The 23,474-nt window shown below is 37.7% G+C and overlaps 1 protein-coding gene across 6 annotated transcripts in view; it reads left to right on the forward strand.

Moving 5' to 3' along the window:
• Positions 1 to 23,474, forward strand: part of EYA4 (EYA transcriptional coactivator and phosphatase 4) — a 260,369-nt gene that overhangs the window by 226,798 nt on the left and 10,097 nt on the right. For all 6 annotated transcript variants that reach the window (XM_063096128.1, XM_063096132.1, XM_063096129.1 and 3 more), the window contains 4 exons: positions 11,004 to 11,093; positions 16,279 to 16,337; positions 16,445 to 16,605; positions 19,122 to 19,236. In XM_063096128.1, coding sequence (XP_062952198.1) covers positions 11,004 to 11,093; positions 16,279 to 16,337; positions 16,445 to 16,605; positions 19,122 to 19,236 — 425 coding nt within the window. The remainder of the gene's footprint in view (positions 1 to 11,003; positions 11,094 to 16,278; positions 16,338 to 16,444; positions 16,606 to 19,121; positions 19,237 to 23,474) is intronic.

The following is a 23,474-nucleotide window of genomic DNA, read 5'->3' on the forward strand; positions in this document are numbered from 1 at the left end:
TTATCCTCTTGCAGATACTTGGGATATTTTTCTATCAAAAGGTAAAACTTAAGAAATGTTCAGTGAAATAGAGCATGGCAGACAATAATCAGTACCTAGTGGCAGTGCAGGATATGAAAAGAGCCAGGGGTACTGTTAGAAGGATATGAGGGAGATAAGCTTACAATTATATAATACCTATCATGTGGTACAGCCTATTTTTGACACTTTAGAAGCAACAGGGTTGGTGGTGAAGGCCAAGAGCTTTTGAGTCAGATTAGCTTAAATTTGAGAATCCAGTTTTTTGACACTTATAGCTTTCTGACTCTAGCAAACTGCACAATCCCCCAGTTTCCATATCTGTAAAAAACACCATCCAAAGCAAATAAGGATTAAAGGGATGGCACGTTTAAAGAGTTCAGCAGGACACTTGGTGTGAATTAACACTCAAAAAAATTATAGCTGTTTTTAATCACTTTCACAAACATTATCTCATTTGATTCTCACAATTACTGGGCTGGGCTGTAATTTATTGTGATACAAGTTTCATGGCTGAGAAAACTGGGATTATGCAGGTTTAAGTAACCTGACAAAGATCACAAAATGATAAATGCTGGGATATATACTGATAATCAGATCGGTCTCATAACAAGTCCATATTCTTTGTATTACTCTCTGCTGCTGGAAGGGGGTCTGTTAGAACTGACCATGTTGAACAATGCTTTTACTTAGGGCAATTTAAGAAAATTCAAGTAAAAAAAAAATTTAGGCTGTTTTTTCTAATTAGAAAAATACCCATGTTAAATTCCATGAAAAACAACTTAGATTACTTTATTTATTGAGTTATTACTTATATTTTTCTAAAGGTTATCTTAACACTGAAATTTTTCTTAATGTCAGTAGGGAAATTAACATTGCCTTTTAGCCAGTAAGACATTAATATCTTGACATATTGAGAAGAAGCTAAATAAGAAATGTAAAAAACGGCCCATCTTGTGAAGCTGCAGACCACATGCATTTAAGGGGTCATGGTAAAGAGGACAGCAAGGACATTGGGTAGCTTTGGCTTTACCACAATCTGTAAGTGAATATGGGGAATGAGAGCTCCGCAGACAGACTGTGTATTCGCCTAACAAATAGTTATTAACACAGACAGACATGCTGCCTGCTCTCAGGAGCTTGCAAACAACATGCGTTCAGGTAGTGATAACTGCTGTGAAGACAATAAAATTAGGTCAGGTAGAGAGGACTGGGGCGTGTGACTATGGAGGTGGCACTGGTACTGAGGAGCTAGCTAGGCAGAATAGGCGGGAGGAAAGAGTGGGGAAGAGCATTCCAGCAGGGGGCGCAGCAGGGCCCTCCAGCAGAAATGGTCTTCCAGTGATCCAGGAATATGAAGTCTGGTGTGGCTGGAAGTTGTAAATAAGGGAGAAAATAATAGAACAATATGAGGTAACGATAGTGAGGAAGACAGGGTCTGGATCAGGTAGAGTCTTGTCATCTATGGTAAGGTATTTGGGAGTTTTTCCAGTTGCAGTGGGAAACTGTTGGAAGGTTTTAGGCAGAGTTGGGACATGATGGGTTTGTAATTATCTGCCATGTACAGAATGGAGTTTAGAAGAAAGGTAGACACTAGCTGACCATTTAGCAGTTGCTGTGTAGTAAGAAAGAAGTGACTTAGACTGGAACAGTGCTTCTCAGACTTTGGTGTGAGTCACCATAACCTGCAGGGCTTGTTAAACACAGATCACTGGGTCCCAGCCCCAGAGTTTCTGATCCAGTAGGTCTGGGGTGGGGCCAGAGGTTTTGCATTTGAACAATTCCCGGATAAAGCTGATGGTTCTGGACCACATTTTGAGAATCACTAGAAATGGAGTATTTCTCAAACTTTTCTCCTTGGGAAAACTAATTTTGGGACTATTACTTAGTAGTGTTTGAGGAAAGGCCATGAACCAGTAAATTTGGGGAATGCTTGCATTTAATGGTCAGTCAGTGCATGTTATAATATTAAAGGTCCTGAGATGTTTTAAAGAAGCCTCTGTAAGCACGTTTAATCTGTCAGTTCCCAATGTCTTCAGTAATAACATTGAGGACTGACTGAAATGAGGTCATTCTGGTGATTAGTTGACAGTTCAGGACTTTGCTAGTAACAAAAGTGACAGAGCCATTACTTCTGGGAGGTGAGGAAAAGATCTTTACACTGTTTTTTTTTTTTTTTTTTTTTAAAGGTAGCTTTATTTATTATTATTATTATTATTTTTGTCTTTTTGTGACCGGCCGCACTGCGCTCAGCCAGCGAGTGAACCGGCCATCCCTATATAGGATCCGAAACCGAGGCGGGAGTACTGCCGCGCTCCCAGCGCCGCACTCTCCCGAGTGCGCCACGGGGTCGGCCCAAGATCTTTACACTGTTAAAGGTTGCCAAAGCTTGAAATTGTTATGCATCCTCAGTCCTTTTCATTTCTTAGATCCATCTCATTTCCACAATGTGCATCTTTAGAGCATGTTCTTTTAGCCAGAGAATCCCTTATGCATGTGATATATCACACAGAGCCTCTTTATATAAAACACGTAAGGACCGAGCTGTTCTAGGTGAAATGTAGAGGTGGGTGACAGGACAGACCCCATTTCCCTCATGTAACCAGTCCCTTCCCCTGTCATTTTCAGTCACTCCCAAAGGGCTTCCTGAGTCCTGGGGCTTGCTCAGAATACAGTCTGTGAGGCAGTCATCAGCCAAGGGAGCACTGAGTTAGAAGGATGTCCTGAGCCTGGAAGAGCCAAAGGGCAAGTCATTTGACCTCTGAGCCTGTTTCCTCAACTGAAAATGGTTATAATCCATTTCATTCCTAAGGTTAGTGGGTGGATTAAATGAGGCAGTGTAAATATATGAAGGTGGTAATCAGCAATGAAAACTAACTACCTCCCAGACCAGAGAAACTTAAGTAAACTTAAGACATTCTTTCCCCCAAATGAGAAATGACTAAAGGCAGATGATTTCAGACATGCAAAAGTTCAGTGTTTGCTCTTACGATGCATGATGGGATGCTGCAGTAGCCTCAAGTATAGTGAGCTGGGAGCTGGGGATATAAGTGCCAGAGACACAAAATCATGTCCTGAAATAACCATACCTACCTACCTATTGACCTGTCTCTCTTTCTCTCCCCCCACCATAAATAGCAGGTAATAACTGCCATTTTTGATCTCTTGCTGTGAGCTTGGCACTTTGCTGAGTGTCCTGTTAAATGCATTCTCTCGTTAGCTTTCACCACTATGCTTTGTGATTGGTGCTGTTGTATAGCTCATAAGTACAGCAGGAACCCACATCTCTATAGCATATTTTTAATTGCTATACTCTTTCAGCCTCATTCCCACCCCCCCCAAATGATGAAAATAAAATTCATGGAATGCAATAATTTAGGAATGTCATTGTGTTCATAAATTGACGTGTGTAACTAACTTTTGTTTTAATTAAAAAAAAGCTTTTGGAAAATTCTACTTCCATTTATAAATAAATAATGTGAATTTTCCAGGGATCTTCTGAATATGTTATCACTTTTTGACTCTGTTCAGTTGTCAACACTCTCTCTTCCCAAGCAGAACTATTCCTGGACACTTACCATGATGGCAAATGAGGGACATCGGTATTTGAGCTCTGCTCCCTATGAGGCTGATGATGGCTTTTGCAGCTGAACACCAGTTGGCACAAACAGTTTCGGCACTGCAAAACTGCAAAATAGGAGTTTGTAAATTTGATAGGATGTAGAACAGGAATCGTCCATCATCTGTTAGAGTTTATAAAGATTATTTCTATTCCTTGATTAATTGTATATACTATTGTACCTGATAAGTTACAGTAATTCCTTTTCTTGAAGTGGAGTGGTGAAGGGACCTAAATAAATTATACTTTAGGGATTTGATTTATTTTGGAGCATTAATGTATCATGTGCTATGAAGCTATGATTCTCGGAAGTTATTCCACAGTGAGGATACAAAGGAAATAGTCCAAGTCAGGGAAAAGACTGAAGGAAAAGTGAACAGTTGCATTGTCATGTGAAATTGAAATCCAAGCTCCCAAAACTATTTGCTCGTTGTCTAACAACATCTTGTATAAGAGCAATGCAAGGGAAAGAATATGTTCATCAGGATAAATCAATTGATTCCTCTTATATTAAGCAGTCTAATGTACTCATGTAGAAAAAGACTTCTGAAATAGCACTGGCTGGATTTTAAATAATAGGATAGTCATGAGGATAAATACTGACTAATGTGCATGTAAACTAAAGAGAATCAATATAATTATATTTCGCTAAGTACTACTGCTGTTATTCCCCTTGAAGTATATTCATTCCATTATTAGATTAATAGATTTGGGTAAGTTTTATCTATTGGATTCTGTTCTGATTGAAGCCATGGAAGCTGCTAGTGGTGGGTAGATTGTGTGAGGACCCCCTTCATGGTGTCTGACTACTTAATATTATGTAATGTTCAATTGTAAATAAGAGGGTACTTCAAAAACTTCATGGAAAGATTTATATTATCTTTTAATTCTGCTTTTCCACAAACTTTTTGAAGTACCTTCATATGTTCCTTATACTGAATACTTGGATTGTAAACAAATCCTTCTAATCCAGAACAGAAATTAGCTAGTTTTTCACCTTTACCAGCTCCCCAGCAGGTATCTGGCTACAAAAGTAAGAAAGAGACAGATGGGTCATTTGATCCCTGAAGTTGAAGTCCACAGATGATTTTTATGGAGACGAAGGTGGGAAATGCACTGTTGCTCATACCTTCAAGCAACTCTAGAGAAGTCTATTTCCCAACAAATTATACTGATCCACTGTTCTACTTAGAGATCACAGTGACTCAAGTCTTACACCCCAAAGGCTTAACTCCTGGGAAACCAGAAGGCCACACCAACTCTGGTCTTCCTTAACTGTGCAGACCTTCTTTATGAGATCTCTTGGACCGTGCTTCTTTTTGTTTTTTTTTTTTTTTTTTTGTCTTTTTTTTTGTGACCGGCACTCAGCCAGTGAGTGCACCGGCCATTCCTATATAGGATCCAAACCCACGGTGGGAGCGTCGCTGTGCTCCCAGCGCTGCACTCTCCCGAGTGTGCCATGGGCTCGGCCCGGACCGTGCTTCTTAAATATAAACATGCATATGAATTACCTGGCAATCTTGTTAAACTATATATTCTGATCCAATAGGTCTGGAGTAGGGTCTGCGATTCTGCCTAACAGGCTCCCAGGTGGTATCAGCGCTACTTGTCTGCAAACCACACCTTGAATAGCAAGGTCATCTGCTCGTTCTCAACCATGGCATCAGAGTCATTGGAGAGCTTTGAAATGACTGATACATGGGTCCCACCTCAGAGAATCTGATTTAATTGGTATGGGGTGTTGCCTGGGCAGCAGGATTTTAGAAGCTCCACAGGTGTTTGTGATGCATGATCAAGTTTGAGAACCTCTGTGTTAGACATCATCCTCCCACCTTGGAGTCCTGGTGTATAACCATAACCCTCTTTTGCATAAGCCTTTCTATCTGTACACCATTGTTTTCCATCAGATTCACCTTTCAGCAACCCCACCAACTCTACCTGTACCCCACCAGCTGCATGTGGCCACACATCTCAAGGGGTGCCAGCCCCCCGGGTTAATGAACTCTTCCAGATGACAGTTTCACACCTGCTCTCCCATAAGGTCTTCAGGCCCCTCCCAATTCTATACAAACCTCCTTCTCCTTTACAGAGGGAAAAAAGGAAACTGAAAAGAATCCCTGATCTTTGCACCATCTGGGCCCCCTGCATCCAGAGCCTGTACTCTCCTCCTCTTCTTTGCACCTCACTTGTGCCATGGTTCCAGGCGCTCCAGCTTACCCCAGGAATCTACACTCAGAATGGCCTCGTTCGCTCCTGAGCAGCCAGTTGTCCACTCTCCTGGATTCTTCTCATCACCTCTCACGTGCTGTAATATTCCTGGAGTCCATTTCCCCCTCCAGCTGCTGCTCTCTGTCTCTGCTCATCCCCAGCTTATTATAAAACGACTCTCTCCACATTTGAGGAACAACTTTCATGTCAAATCCAGGGGTCCTTCTTGGTTTATCTTGCTGGGGGGCCTGTCATCTGCATTTGACTAAGTTGAACACAAGCTTTTTCTTAAAGTACTCACTTCCCTGACCTGGGTCCCCTGCCTCACGCTGTTCCTTATAGGCAGACTCAATCTCACCTCCGGGCTCTGTGATGTCTCCCACCACCACATGTGGGGCTAGCTAGCTCCTGCACCCTTCTCAGGTCTCTGCTCCTCAACTATTGCCTCTTGAGAGGGCCCTTCCCTTCATTGTCTTTAAATTAGCCCTCACCACTCACCCCCATCACCTGTGTATTTGCCTGTCCTGGGTTTCTCCACCACAGCCTTACCACCACCAGAAAGGCTAGTGTTTACTTATTATTTCGGTTTTTTTTTTTTTTTTTGGTCTGTTTAGCAGATATCTCATCCAGCAATAATGTAAACTCTATAAGGGCAGAGTCTTTGCTTCTTTTGGTTCTCTGCTGTCTGCCCAGAATTTGAATGTGTCTAACACATAATAGATACTCAATAAATACGTGAATACATGAATGTTCCTGAATCCATTCTCCAATTCTTCCTTAGGACAGTTAAGCCTCTACCTATTTACCATAGACAAAAAGCTCAATTGTAAAGTTTCCCTTCTGATTCGGTACTGAGTTTCATTTTACCTCTTATCACTGATTAAAAGAGTTTATGCTTTCTAAAAAACCTAGTAGCTGTTTCCACCTTGGTTCACAGAGCTGATTTGTCTTCCTTCTTCTGTGATGAACTTGCTTGTCTTCTGTCTCTGTGCTCAAGTCTGCAAATGTGCTTCAGGCCCCAAAGGAATAACTGTTCCAAGAGCTTGAGGTCTTAAAAAAAACCTTCCGTTTCTTTAAAAATATATAATTGCTGCCTCTCCTGAGATATTTTTACAGTGTGTCTCTAGAGGAGGAATTCCAGCTGATGGCCCAATGCAGGGCAGAGGCCCATAGACAGACAGTCTGGCTCCAATTTATGCTCTGTGCTAACACGGCTAATAGGCGTTAGTATTTTGATTTAGAGAAGTGCCGTACTTGATCCTGACTTGGTTATACACTGGGAACATCTGGCTTAGAATCACACATTTAAAGGCCAAGAGCTATTTATTTTCCTCATCTTCCTCTTTCTCTCTCTCTTTGTATTCAATAAAATGTCTTGGGAATCATTTCAGTATTTTGATAGAGTAGAACACAGAATAAATTGGCAGAAGTTCAGTTCGCCCCATATTAAACGCTGCTGTAGACACCTTGAAGACTTTGGAAATATTATGTATGTATAATACGAGGGAACTTCAAAAAGTTCATGGAAAGATTTGTATTATCTTTTAATTCTGTTTTTCCATGAACTTTTAGAAGTATGCCTGTACGTTTCAGAGCTTCCACAAAACTTACTTTTTTCTTCTATACAGCTTTTCACTATCACTTCATTTTAGACCCTAAACTCAATACTCATTACAGTAAAAATTTTTAAAAAAAGCAGCAACTCTTGATTCATAAGATGCCCTAATTCTGCAAACATCTATTGAAAATGAGTAGCCATCTCTGTATAAGACTTGGGTTTAATGCAGGGTATGTCTCACTGTCCAGTGCCTGATCAAACAGTGGTTTTGCAGGCGTAGGAAGTTCCTGTGCAATAGTTGAACAGGTCAGAGGGTGCCGACATTACAGGTCCATTGCCAAGGCTGCACCCAGAAAGTGCCCAGTTCTCTTTCTCAGATTCTTAGATCCGTGAATACCTGAACTGGAAAAATGTAGTGCTGTAATCTGCTTACTTAGATTTAGCTGTCCCAGTGACTTAGTAAGCTGGAAAAAACAAAAAGTAAAATTAGATATTTGATAGTAAGCCCTCACCAGACATTCTCTTAGAAACAAGATCACCACCTCTTACAGGCATGGTTTTCCTTAGCTGTGGCATGACTCTCCCTGGTCCATTGGTGCCAAGCCTTTGGCATGGCTGATGAAACACCTCCCATTTCAACAGGCCTTGGTCGCTGGAAACCTTAGTGAAATGCAGTTCGTTCACACTCCAGCAAATCTCAAACCTAAACTTTCCCAGTTACCAATTGATATTTTTCCAACATGCTTACTAAGTCCTGGCTCCAGTAGAGTGTGTGATGTGGAATCGCCACAGCTTGAAAAACAAATGAACAGCCCTCCCAGTGCTGTGGGGTTGCATTCCAATGGAATGCTCAAATCCAGTTTTCATCATACCATGCACTAGGCTTGCTTGCTTGGGGATTCTTGCATTTTTTTTTTTTTTTTAGTTATATTTGTTTGCATGCTTATCTGATGCACAAAATGCATTCTTCATGGATTTTCCTATCACTGTTTGGGTAGCATAGGAGTTACATACTTCAGGAGCATGGAATTAATGAAAGCATCAAAGAGGAACAGTATGTTTTCTCCCGTCCCCATAAATCTGATCTGTAAATGCAAAGAATGTGAGGAATGAACATAAGGAATTCAGTTATTTTATTTAAAACTTGAAAAGTGGGCAAATCATAGGATAAGAGTTTAATCAAACTGTTCTCCAGAAGCAAAACCTTTTACATAGGATATTTCTGAACCCCCATCTGAAATATGTATCTTTAGGGCAGTAATCATCAGAAACATAACAGAGCAGTGTACAGCTCATTTTTATTGTCTTGCATCAGTGAACATTCCTCAAAAGCATAGAGCATCACTAATGGAATTATGTGTTTTCATGCTATAATTACATTTGATTTTTCCTCATATTTCTGTGGACTTTTTGTTCATGGTTCCATGACTAGGCAGAATACTTACAAGTTTTCTATGTCCTCGGCCTCTCCAATACCCATTCCCACCCATAAAAAAGAGAGAAATTAGCGATAGGAATTTTTTAAACAGAAAAAAACCCTAAATGTATATTTTTTAAAAATTTTATTCTGTCTTCAGAGATGTTCCTTCAACAACCAAAACAAAAACATTAACAACAACAACAAAAAAAAAGAAATAAGAAAAAAGAATTTTATACTTGAACAGAGCAAGAGATCCTTCTGAGTTCTGAAACTTCTTGAGATACAAAACGGGCACTCAACGTTTTTGTCCTTGTTTTTGAATGAATATTTGTTGGATAAAGCAGAGTTTATCTGATCTTGGGGTGCATTGCTCCAAATGGTCCTATCACTGGAAGACAGATACATCTGGCAGTCAAGCCAAGCTGACTGGAGGACATTCTACCAGGATGCCAGCAAGTGTGTGAACGAACCAGGATCCATTTTTGAGAAATAAGAATCTCTAGCTATAAAATCCACAGAAATCTCTAATGAGGAAATGTAACAATTGGAAAATTATGTCAAAATCCAACATATTATTATTGTCTGATCTCCATCTTCTCCCACATCAAGTCTTAGCTTTGCTCCACATACCTCCATGACCTACTTCTTAGCATGCAGTTCCTATTCTCTAGATTTTAACGTCTCCCAAACACAGAGCTGCTGCTTTACATATGTTCACACTCTAGGGTTTCCCCTCAAGGCACTATGGAGGGAAATACAGAAATAAAAGTGGTGTTGCAGTGTAGGTATGGAATGAGAAGAGGCTTCTTCTTGCAATTGGAATCAGTTCAGGGGTGTAGATGAATAACTCTTGACCTGACCTGGATTGTGTTCTTATCATAAATTGAAGTAAAGTTCGCGTTACATTTCCCTACATTTAAATACATTTCTTGAAATGCCATTTATTAGAATGTCAAAAACACAATTTTAGTTCTCTCCTCTCAAATCCCTACAGTCTGGCTCCTGGCCCAGCCACTCAACCCAAATCACCCTCTGAGGTCTTCCAAAATAACTTCTCAGCCAAAACCAATAGTATCCTTCTAGACTTGTCAGCTTTATTCAAAACCTTATTCTTCTCCCTGCTAACACCCATCTGGTCTCAAATTCTAAGGATTTGTCCCCTTCGGGTTTTCTGTTTTCCCTATCTCCAGAGTCACACCTATAGTGGTTCTCCTTAAGGGATTATTCCAACTTTGATAATTTTAAACACAATGTTTGTGCATGAATTACTTCCCTATCCCTATTCCTAAACTCTCTTTACTTTTTATGGTCTCACACTTTTTGATGCCAGGCCTTCAGCTGCAGTTAATCTGGTAAAGTAAGAACTCTGGTCTTGATTCTCAGCTCCTTGCTGCTATTTAATATCTTCGTTTCTGTAAACAAAAATTGAGTCATTTTGACTCTTTACTAACCCCTTTACTTTCACTAAACTTCTAAAAGCATTTTCTACTTAGACTACATTTATTGAATTAATATTATTTTAGTGGTCCTCAGTCCTTTCCTCTTCAACCTAGTCAAGTACAGGGTAGACCAAACTCTACACATATCTGGATGGAGATCCCTATTACCCTGCCCATCAGAATGCAATTAATAATTAAGTGGTTGTTGCACCATCCTCTTCTAGCTCTTTTTGGCCCACCTCAAGATAACATTCTTTGCTCAAGTCCTACAAACATCCAATTGGCCCACTTTTCTCCATCCTCTAATTCTGATTCTTTGTCACCATTCTTAAAAGGATGTCCTTTCCTCTTTTTAACAAATTTGCTCCAGTCCTTAGTTCCCCATCCAGATATCTTTCTCCAAACGACTTTCCATGGATTTTATGTAATCTGGGTCATATGGACTAGTGAGCTTTCTTTTTCCTCCTCTCACGAATGTACCACTTTATGTGAAAATGTATCCTGAGTCATCTTTATTTGTGTATAAATTCCTATAAATTCACAGATGTATCTGTACATTTGGTATGTCTTAAGTAGCCCTTTGGAAAGGCCCCTTTACAGATAATTAGGAAATCTTTTGACTTCTCACCAAAACTCCATACAGTCTCCTCCTCCCCATCCCACCACAACAGTATACACTTAAAATGTTTTTTAATAATAACTGTGGTTGCTGACATTTTTATGAGTGCGTTTTCTTTTCAGGATCCCCCTATGGCTGTAACCCTTGGACTTCGAATGGAGGAAATGATTTTCAATCTTGCTGATACACATCTGTTTTTTAACGATTTAGAGGTAAGACTTTTAAGAGGTAGGAATAGTTGTTTCTAACACTAAAACTCTGAGATGGTTTCTGCATACGCAGATAACCTCAAGAAAATGGGAAGATCAAAAACTAGCTCAAGAGAACTATAAAGTTTTTGTTATGAGGAAACGTTGTCTATACAAATATTTAAAAAGTTAAATTGTGTTCAGGAATAATACGTAAGTGCTGGCATGTATTAGGACAAAAATGTCTCAGAAAAGGAGATGGTCATCTTTGCTGTCTCCTATCACACACCCCTGTATACTGCTCTTGGTTCTATTAGTGTCTCAACCACAACCCAGTTGGCATTTTTGGAATCAGCATTAGCTTTTCCAGATTACTAACCAGGATACTATTTAGGTTAATCACTAGACAATATGCACAGATACTATTCATGGGATAGCATGGATTATTAAATTTTGCAGATACACTGAAACGTAACTTTAGACAACATTATCATTGCTTATTTCCTCCCCTTCTGCATAAAACAATGCTAGCACTATTTATATAGCACATCTGATGGGTTTGAATGGATTTATTTTCTCTTTTATCAAATTTATTTTTTCATTTCCAACCTCAAAGGGCAGTTCAATGTCTAAATGACAAATAAGAGGAAGAGAAAGCAAAAACAACACCAAATAAAGGAAAGAGCCTGAGAAAAAGTAGTGTTATAGTAGCTGAACATGGACTGTAAGAAGGTACATAATTTATGTGCTAGTGACCTGGGTTATAAGATATTCAGATAACAGAATGTGAAATAACTTACGTAGTTTGGGCACTAGGCAGAAGGACTTTTCAGTCAAGCATTACTATGCTGAAATAGACATTTCTCTTTCTGTTTCTAAATGACATGTTTAAATTTGTTTTTTATCTTGTGGTTTCATGATGAAATAAAAGTATCTATAATCACATTATGAATGGAGAGAGACATTATTATTACTGAACCCCCACCTTGTTCTAGACATTTTATGTTGGACTTTCCATTAATTAATTAACAACATTTTAAAATAAATATGTTTATCACATTATTTTTGCAGAGGAGAAACTGTAGCGTCCACAACGTAGAAATCATGTCCAAGGTTACCTGCTAGCTAAATGGTAGAACTGGGATTTGAAGCAGGTTTGCCTGGCTCCAGAGCACGTACTTCTGCCCCCATACCATGCTGAAATTAAAAGAAGTTATGTGGGAAGGAAAAGCCAAGTTAGTGAGTGACTTAAATAAATTTTTTTAATTGACAAGGTCTTAAATCCAGTTTTAGTTACGTCTGAAACATGAAACTAAACATGAGTGGTTCAGTACGTGTATCCCACAAATGTATGTGCTGAAAATCTGTGTAATAGATTTTGTTGCTTTTTTCTCTGCAGTGAGTTAGTGTTCTGACTGGATAATGAAATTGCTGTCTGTTTAAAGAGCCTTTTTTTTTTAATGGACAATATGAAAGATCAGTATTGCTAGGCAAGTCTTCCAGTTTTAGATAATAAATAATAATCACCTCTCTGAAACCTGATTTAAATTAATCCTGCTACTTATTACTGTCGAGTAAAGAGAATAGCTTTGTATATATATATGATAATAGAAAATACATTTTAACCTTTTGGGGACTTGAATTTTTTATATACACAGATTACTTTTTAGGTTATTTTTTCTGTTGGATAATAGAGATGAGTCTCTAAAGAGGATTCTAACAATCCAGATGAAGTGCCCAAGGAAACTCGAAAGTTTGTTACTGACTTAAGTGAGATAAATAGACACTAAAACTGATAAAATCAATGCAATAGTTTTCAAGATCATTCAGTATAGTTACATACATAGCCACTATTCTTCTGCATCTGACTTTGAAAGTCAACTTTACTTTCACACAATTTTTTATTTCAATAAATGTCTTGCAACCAAAGATTGTCCTGGGCTCCATAACTAGAATTAAGTTATTTCTGCTTTTGCTGACAAAGAGACTCCATCATTAACTTAATGTTTTGGTTTTTTTAAAAATTTTTTTTATTTTTGGCCTTGTATATTTAATCTCTCAGGGTTCTTTTTCTTTTCTTTCTTTCTTTTTTTTTGACCTAAAAATCTAGTTTGAAACTCAAACCCTTCCATAGATACTGCAACATATGTAGTAGTAGCAGCTGCTCATCCTCACATAATTCCTTAAAAGATACAAATTTCAATCTTCCTAATAGACACTTCATTGCATCCTACCCAGCTGCAGAGAAGGCAAATTCCCCCTGAGAAGAGAATGCTGCTCTCTGTTTAAATAAAGTGTTATTGCAGTTAGAATAACTTCCAGAAAAGAAGGCCCCAGGGAGTTCAGGATCACAAAAGTGGGAAAAGGCTGCTGTGGATTATAAGTGATAAATATCAGTGATCACTTTGTGGTCACCTTATAAGACAAAATTAATGAACTAGTACCAGAATTATTTCAGATGTGAGTTCTGCTACTAACATTTGTTAAAGCCAAAGCTGTACAGTGTTTTTAGTATTTCAGTTTTTGGTCAAAATGATTCTTGCGAAGTTCCTCAGAGTGAAAACTAATTGATGAACAATTGTTTAGCTTTTCCTAAAAATGTAAGTAATTGAAGTTCAGGTTTCTTTCACTGGACTGTAATCCTCAGGCAACCATCCAGAGTCAACAGGCATGGTTAACTAGGCATAAATTTAAAGAGAAGTTAGATTTGGAAAAACCTCAAGCATAACTTCAAATATGGAGCTCATGGTCCAATAAGTTTGATATACTGTTGTCCTCAGGAGTAAAAAATAGATTTGGGGCAACCTATGTACAAATTAGTTATGTGAGTTAATACTTGAAATGTCAGAGGAATTTCTCTAAAAATTAGGATGACAGGCTATTCAGTATAGAAATGACTCCTGATTACCAGGATAATTAACAGGATCCCCCCATTTTTTTTGAATATCATTAGTTTTTCATAAAAGAGAGACATGGAAAATTACTTACATGAGGAAAGATTTCGAAACTTCAGAGGAATAGGCAATTTCATGTGATACCATTTTGACAGTAATTTATTTCAGTATGCATACTTTACAAGAATGCCACCATCTCTAAATAGGAAATAATGCTATCATCTAGAACTACTTTGGTACCTCATTATACTGGAAGAAGAACTTTATTTCCAGTCTAACAGCTACTACTGTTGCTTACAATACTTTTTTACCTGAGATTTTTTCTGGAAGCATAGCAGTTACAGTTTGGGCTGCAGTCCATTCAACCAATACTTGGTCAAAGAAGGGAAGACACTTTCTAAGTTCCTCAGCCAGTACTCTGCTCTCTCATCCTTCCCTACACTCTTGTTGTAAATCTCTCCTTTCAGTCCTCACCATCTAGAATGTTATTATTTCATATCACTGTAACTCTGTGTTCAAAAATTTAAATAATTGTGGCCATCCTGTCAGGAATTATCATTTGTTTAGACTTCTGACACGTATTTAAGAAAGGATTGTTGAGTGATTATTCTATGTCAAATTGTGCCTTAAAAAATTTTTTTAAAAACAGAACAAAAAAATTGTGCCTTAAGTGTGCCAAGATGATGAACCAAAATACCACCCTCAGGGAGCTTCCAGTCGGATTAAATTTTCTGGGCCCTTATCTATGAATGTAGGTAAAGATTTACTCAAAAATTACTAAACCCATAATTTATGTAAATTATATGGACCCTTAAAATTAATTCACCTGGATTGTCAAGTTACATACCAAAATTGTACTGATTGGGCTAGTCACAGTTTTATATTTTAAAGGAAGCCTGAGTCAACTAGATTATCTTTAAACTGAAACAGAATTAATACACTGTGTTGAAAACTGACTAGATACTAAATATTTGTCTACCAGATACTTCCAAGCCCTGTAATGAATACATATAGTAGCTGAAACACTTTTGTTTAGTATGGCATATTTTTAAATTTAATGATCTTTTTTTTTTTTTTTTTTTTTAAAGATGACCGGTAAGGGGATCTTAACCCTTGACTTTGTGTGGTCCGCACCACGCTCAGCCAGTGAGCGAACTGGCCATCCCTATATAGGATCCGAACCTGTGGCCTTGGTGTTATCAGCACCGCACTCTCCCGAGTGAGCCATGGGCCAGCCCAAAATTTAGTGATCTTTGAAAAATTTATTTGGAATGATAAACGTTATGTATAGTCAGAATCAGAGAATGTGATTAACATAATCTGAGGGAGGCAAAAGAGGGTCAAAGGCTAAACCATACTTATTTATTTATTATTTATTATAACTTTTATTCAGTTATTTTAGTATATAATAATTTGTTATTCTGAGGATTAGGTACTTTAAATGCACTAGACAAATTCTACCTTCAGATCATGTAATATTTTACTGGAACTTTGCAGATTATTTGAAGGCAAAATAAGACACACTTAGATGAACAAAGGATCATCAAATTCCTCTCCAGAAAAAATAGCATGTGTTCTGAGCACACTGTAACTTTAAAACAGATCAATTGTATTGGTGTACTTACCTAAATTTTATTTTCCTTGGAGTTTGTAGTACATTTGAGTTGGTAAATGTTCATTATTTGCTTTTTACTTATAAGTATTCTTTTCGATTTAAAAACCTAAAAACATGGAAAAAGGGAAATATCAGCTTGTATGGTTATTACCTTTTTTCTCTGTTAAGAGACCAGGACTTTGAAAATAACACCAGTATGGTTTCTTCATGGTATCTCTGGTCCAGCAGAAAGCAGGAGTCATGTAAATCTCACAGGACACCGTAATCTGAGGTCAAGCCCTTCGGTTGCCGTTCAAAAAATGAGAAATAATAGTAACCACTCGAAGTGACCAAACAAGTGTTGTATATCTTCAAATTAGCTGTGCTGAAGTATGCACAACAGAAATGGCTGAAAAGCAACCCAAAAGATTACAAAGATTCAAAAGAGAATTCCTTATCAATAATTTTAATATTGAAATTAATTTTTTATTGGCATATGTTTTCAGACCCCTTTTTATGACACCATTCTGGATTTTGATTTTATAAAGGAGAAATGGTGCCATTTCCCAGCACAAGAAAACGGGCATGAGATGGTGGGATGGATGGGCAGATGCTGCCATCTTCTGGCAGTAATCTGATCAAATGGAAAGATGGAAAACAACTGAAAGCTGGTGACAAGCATCATTTGAAAAACAAATAACTTTTCCAATGTTTTTAACAGGAGTGTGATCAAGTTCATATAGATGATGTTTCCTCTGATGATAATGGGCAGGACTTAAGGTAAGCCAAGCCTTTCAGTATGCTTTTTCCTACAGAAATTCTGCTATGGAGTTTCGCACATGTAATTATTTATTTTATTTCTTTTTAATGTATTTTGGGTGTTGCAGTACCTACAGTTTTGCAACTGATGGCTTCCATGCAGCTGCAAGTAGTGCAAACCTTTGTTTGCCAACAGGTGTGAGAGGAGGGGTTGACTGGATGAGGAAATTGGCTTTTCGTTACAGAAGAGTAAAGGAATTATATAACACCTACAAGAACAATGTCGGAGGTATGTGTGGCTTTTTAAATCTAATAAAGGGACTTTGGGTATAGGTAGAAAGTGTACTTTTGTGTTAGAGACTATTCTGCTGTAAAATAAATCAGTAAAAGCTCATGCTGGACTACGTTGAGCCAGAATTTTAACTTTCTTAGAATTGGTGGGGAAAAAAGTAAATGCAAAGTAAAACATGCTCCTCTGTCACATGGACTGGGACCTTGTGAAATCTTGTGCCTAGATGTTTGGTCAAGATTTATAGCAGGGCATTTAGTTTACTTTATCGGTCGGTTCTTGGTTCAGGGCGTTTAGTTTACTTTATCAGCTGGTTCTGGTGAGAACCAAACAGAGGAAGTAGAAAGGCAGTAGAAAAAGATCTTTCTAAAGAAGAGAGCCTCAAACATTGAAGCAGAATTGATAGCAAGGATTACCTTTCTGGAATTTTATCAGAAATAATTATAAAGCAGTGCTTTATGTCATTTCAAAGCCTTTCAACAAGTCTATTTTACCTTTTAAAAAAATCACGTTTTCTGACAGTGTATCTTTCTCATGTGCAGTATTTACTGTGATTATCATGGTTTTTAAAAGTTCAAGTACTCTAAATAGTCTAGGTAATATCTAAATCATTTTATTCTCATCCATACATTTTACAGGTGATATCAAACCTGCGATATCAAGACTAAGGTCCTGGATGTGCTTCTAGATATAATAAACCTTGATCTCTATTATTTGGTCAATTTTAGGTCAACATGATTCCTAAGGTTTGTTACGAGGTCACATAAGATTATTCTCCTAGGGTTTTTTGGTTTTTATTTTCTATTTCTTTTTTATTTTTTCTGACCGGTAAAGGGATCGCTACCCTCGGCACAGTGTGGTCTGCACCACACTCAGCCAGTGAGCTAACCGGCCATTCCTATATAGGATCCGAACCTGCGGCCTCGGTGCTATCAGCATCGCACTCTCCCAAGTGAGCCATGGGGCCAGCCCTTAATAGCATTATTTTTTAAAAAGGGAGGGTAATTGAGGAGCATAAACCAAGTACAGCTAAATATACATGTACATACTATGCATATGTATATTCACATATATGTCATAAAATGCAATATAATAAAATTTTTATTGATGGTATATATATATATATATCATGTATGCCTGTATACATCGTGAGGGCTTGCCTGTGGAGCTGTTCATCTTCTATCTCCACTGCTTAGCACTGAAACACATAATAGATGCTCAGTAAATACTCGATAAATTCTAGAGAACAAAAAAAGTAGAACCATAGACAATAATAATGTTAGTACCAAAAGGGAGCTTAGATATGGAAAACCTTCATTTCCAAATAAGAAATTGGCTTCTGCCGGCTACTGCCTCACCCAGGGTTCTAGGGGAAAAACTCTGGTTTTCTAATTCACTCTAATTCTGTTTACAAGATACTTTCATAAAATTAAATAAATAGATTTTCTAGTTAAAACTAATTGTGGGTAATATGTTTAACTTTAAAATAAATATCCCTTTGGGAAATCCGAAATTTTACCATTCAGATATTTCATTATTTCCCTCTTGCAGAGTATTATTAAAATGATTTAGAAATTAAGAAAATTGCTAAGAAATAATCTTATGACTTAAAATTTTTAAAAATCACACGAGAGTCCATTTTCTGTCATACACAAGCCTTTATTGAAATGAGGAAAAATGACACTTGCTAGAAATTATAAATATTGATTTTAAAAAATCATCCAACTGTGTATGTGCTCCCACTATTCTGAAATTGAAACAATTTAAATAAGAAATCTTCCTTTTTAATGAATTTATGTGATTTTGTTTTATCATAAAAGCAAGGATTGTGTCTTTTTATATAAAGTGAGCATGCCTACCTCTTCTTATGATAACATCCCTGTCCTTGTCCACCATTGCCTGCAACTGTCATGCACTCCAGGATTTTAAACACAACTCTTAATTTCTTTTTCCAAAACAAGGTATTTATAACAGCATTAGCACTCGTATTAGAAACATTCTTATATCTACATGTGATGATGCCACTATTACTGTTTCAAAGTTGAAATGATTGTGATTATTAAGAAATTAAACATTTTCAGACAGCTGGAATATTGGAGGTTCGCGTCCCTCGGGTGGGAAAGCCGACCGCTCCTCCAGAGCTGATGGGGCACAGTCTGTTGGAGTAGGACTCAGGCTGGGGTGTTTTCAAAGCACTTCAGGTGATCGGCATCCACGGCATCAGATTCTAGGTTCAGTGAGAGCAGAGACCGGGGCTCACTTTTTCACTGTTATGTCCTCAATGTCTAGCCCAGTACCTGACACCTAGAACTTGTTCAGTACATTTATTCATTGAATGAATGAATGGATAATCAATTCTGAAATGAAGGATCAATATTGATATAAATCTATATCTCATTCCATTTATGATGTAGACTGAAATAAAAATTATCTATACTAGACTGAAGAAAGACCAAACTAAATATTCTGAAAAAAATATTTATCCCTTGACTTTGCCTTGCTTTTTGGTGTTGCAGGACTCCTTGGCCCTGCCAAGAGAGATGCATGGCTGCAGTTAAGGGCCGAGATTGAAGGGCTGACAGATTCCTGGCTAACAAATGCACTTAAGTCTTTATCAATAATTAGTACTAGGTAAGTGCGATTGCTGCCCTTTCTATGTTTATTGTATTGAAGATTTAAGTTCTAATTTCAAAATATAGATCAAAAAAGTCTTAGTTCCTAGACTATTTTATTTATTTATTTATTTATATCGGTTATGAAGATTCATGAGATACAAAGCTAATTGTCACCCCTCCTGCCCAAGACGTGAAGTGCAGATCCATACTGGTAGCACGCCCATTACCACAAATTGCATTTGTACCCCATGTCCCCCACCCAATTATACCCAACCTCCCTCCCCCTCCCCCTTTCCCCCCCACTCCACTTTGTATTTCTAGGTATGCTCTCTCCCTCTGCAAATTTAACACACCACTGTGGTCTTTCTTTCCTTCCTTCTTTCTTTCTTAGCTCTCACTTATGAGTGAGCACATGTGGTATTTATCCCTCTGTGCTCTGCTTATTTCACTCAACATAAGTTTCTCCAGGCTCATGCATGGTGCTGAAAATGGGAGAATTTCATACTTTTTTATGGCAGAATAGTATTCCATGGTGTATATATACCATAGTTTCCTTATCCAGTCATCCATCAATGGACATTTAGGTTGGTTCCATATCTTGGCTATTGTAAACAGAGCTGAGATGAACATGGGAGTGCAGGTATCCCTTTGACATAATGATTTCCATTCCTCTGGGTATATACACAGAAGTGGGATTGATGGATCATATGGAATATCTATCTATAGTTGTTTGAGAAACCTCTGTACTGTTTTCCACAGTGGTTGTACTAATTTACAGTCCCACCAACAGTGCAGGAGCATTCGCTTCTCTCCACACATTTGCCAGTATTTGTTATTCACTGTCTTTTTTATTTTAGCCAGTATAACTGGGGTGAGGTGGTATCTCAATGTGGTTTTAATTTGCATTTCCCTGATGACTAGTGATGTTGAGCATTTTTTCATGTATCTGTTGGCCATTTGTATGTCTTCCGTTGAAAAATGTCTATTCAGCTCCTTTGCCAATTTTTTAATTTGATTATTTGTTTTCTTACTGTGTAATTGCTTGAGTTCCTTGTATATTATGGATATTAATCCCTTGTTGGATGCACAATTAGCAAAAATTTTCTGCAACAACTCTGTTGTTTCACTCTGTTGATTGTTTCCTTTGCTGTGCAGAAGCTTTTGAGTTTGATATAGTCCCATTTGTTTATTTTTTCTTTTGTTGCTTGTGCTTTTGTGCTCATGTTCATAAAGTCTGTGCCCAGACCTAATTCCTGAAGTGTTTCACCTGTATTTTCCCTTAGTAATTTTACAGTTTCAGGTCTTATACTTAAGTCTGTAATCAACTTTGAGTTGATTTTAGTACATGGTGAGAGGTGCATGTCTAGATTCATTTTTCTGCATATGTATATCCAATTTTCCCAACATCACTTGTTGAAGAGGCAGTCTTTTCCCCAATGTATGTTGTTGTTGCCTTTGTCAAATATCAGATGGCTGTAAGCCTGAGGGGTGATTTCTGGGTTCTCTATTCTGCTGCATTGGTCTGAGTGTCTATTTTTATATGAGCACCATGCTGTTTTGGTTAGTGTGGCGTTGTAGTATAATTTGAAGTCAGGTAACATTATGCCTTTGGCTTTATTTATTTATTTATTTTTTGCTCAGGATTGCTTTGGCTATTTGGGATCTTTTGTTGTTCCATATGAAAGTTAGGATTGTTTTTTCCATTTCTGTGAAGAATGTCATTGGTATTTTGATGGGGATTGCACTGAATTTGTAGATCGCTTTGGGTAGTATAGACATTTTCACAATGCTAATTCTTCCAATCCAAGAAGATAGAATATCTTTCCATCTTTTTTTGTCTTCCTTAGTTTCTTTTAGTAGTGGTTTGTAGTTCTTACTGAAGTTATTAACCAGCTCTAGGAGTTTTTTGATAGAGTCTTTAGGATTTTCTGTATATAGTATCATGGTGTCATCTGCAAATAGAGACAGTTTGACTTCATCTTTTCCAATCTGAATTCCCTTTCTTTCTTTCTCTTAACTGATTGCTCTGTCTGGTACCTCCAGTACTATGTTAAATAGAAGTGGTGAGAGTGAGTATCCTTGTCTTGTTACTGTTCATAGGAACAAGCCCTCAGTTTTTCCTCATTCAGAATGATACTGGTGGTGGACTTGTCATGGAAGGCTTTTATTGTGTTGAGACACTTTCCTTCTATATCTAATTTGTTGAGAGTCTTTATCATGAAGGGATGTTGAATTTTGTCAAATGCTTTTTCAGCATCTATTGAGATAATCATATGGTCTTTGTCCTTTAGTTTGTTGATGTGGTGTATCACATTTATTGACTTTCATATGTTGAACCATCCTTGCATCCCTGAGATGAATCCCACTTGATCATGGTGTATAATTTTTTTAAAGTGTTGCTGTATTCTGATTGCTAATATTTTACTGAGGATTTTTGCATCTATGTTCATCAAGGATATTGGCTGGTAATTTCCCTTTTTTGTTGTGTCTTTATCTGGTTTTGGAATCAGAGGTATGTTGGCCTCATAGAATGAGTTTGGGAGAGTAGCTTCTGTTTCAATTTTTTGGAATCATTTGGGGAGAATTGGCATTAACTCCTCTTTAAAAGTTTGATGGAATTCAGCTGTAGATCCATCTGGACCTGGACTTTTCTTTGTTGGAAGATTGCTGATTACAGCTTCAATCTCGTTGCTTGTTATTGGTCTGTTCAGGTTTTCTCTCTTCTTCTTGGTTCAATCTGGGTAGTTTGTATATGTCAAGAAACTTGTCCATATCTTCCAGATTTTCATATTTGCTGCCATTCAGTTGTTTAAATAATAGACTATTTTAGAGTTTGAAAGGACCTAACAATTCACTGAGTCCAGTGGTTTTCAATTTCTGTGTGTGCGTGTTATGGAATTGGGGAGGGTTGCTACTTCTCAGAATAACCAGGAGATCCCATCTCTCCATCCTTCTCTCCTGATAACCAATGATAATCCCAACAGACTGCTTACGTGACTTCTCATGAAAAAAGAAAGAGCAGTATGGGTGGTAAAGCACAGGGGGTGATGGCAAAAATAAAACAATACTGTTTACACAAAGAATGCCTGTGTTAGGTCTTTTAGACCATAATAAATAATACTCATAATTTAAATGCATCCGAAAAGCAGGAGGAAGCTCCTGAAAAAATTCTAACCTTTGTGTTGTTTGAACTAAATTGTAAAATATTATGACTTGTTAGTGTAGATAATAGAATTAAATAGATTTATAACTGGTTGAATAACCATGTGCCATAAATGCTAATTCATAAAGAAACATAAGTCTGGAAAGTGATAGCTAGTGAGGTATGATTGATTAATCTGTGTCCTGTGCTGTTTCATAGTTTGATTTCTGAGTTAGATGAATCAGTAGAAGCATGCTTTGCAAATTTGTGGGTAACACAGCATTCAAATAAAGAGATTATTTAGACTGATTGAGTCAGGATACAGAAAAACCTTGGCTGGGTAAAAGGAGAGTCTAATATTAAGAACATGAAAGTAACGAGGTATGTGTCAAATCCTGCTCATGGCTTCTGACCATGTGACATGATCAGGATCTGCATCGGTAGCAGAAGACTCAGTGGAGAGTGGAGGGAGAAGTAGCTTCCTGTATCTGACTGGGGAAGCCACAGCAGAGTACTTTGCTCCATTCTGGGCATCATATTCCAGCAGGGGCTGTGACAGAGTTGAAGCATCCTGTGTCCAGTGGAGTGGCCTCAATTTCTCTGTGTATCTGTGAAGGAAAGAATTAGGACCAGTGACTAGGGATCCTAAGAAGGGAGATTCTGGCTCCTCCTAAGAAGAATTATCTAACAATTAGAGTTATTTGAATCCAGTGATCTCTGTAACTATTGACATGGAGACCAAAGGTCAGGGAAGCTGCAACATGAGGACTCCTGAGCCCCTGAAATTGTGTAGAAAATGTAGTGGAATGTGCATCTGCCTGAGGAGGAGGTCAGCAACTTTCATTATTTCTAAAAGATGTCTCCTAGATAGTTGGAAACCAAAGATTATTACATTATTACACAAAATTATATACATTATGTTATTCGTATTATGTTACTTATAGATTATTATTAAGCAAATGGCCTTAAAGCAACTATAGGATATGTGCTTTTAAGAAATAAAGTATAACAAGGAAGGGAAAGAGGAAAAGAAGCCAATACACACTGAATACTTAAGTGCCATGAAATTTGCTACGTCACCCACATATATTACCATATTGGTAGGTTTGACA

The sequence above is a fragment of the Cynocephalus volans genome, chromosome 5 (assembly GCF_027409185.1).
Source record: "Cynocephalus volans isolate mCynVol1 chromosome 5, mCynVol1.pri, whole genome shotgun sequence".
NCBI lineage: Eukaryota > Metazoa > Chordata > Mammalia > Dermoptera > Cynocephalidae > Cynocephalus > Cynocephalus volans.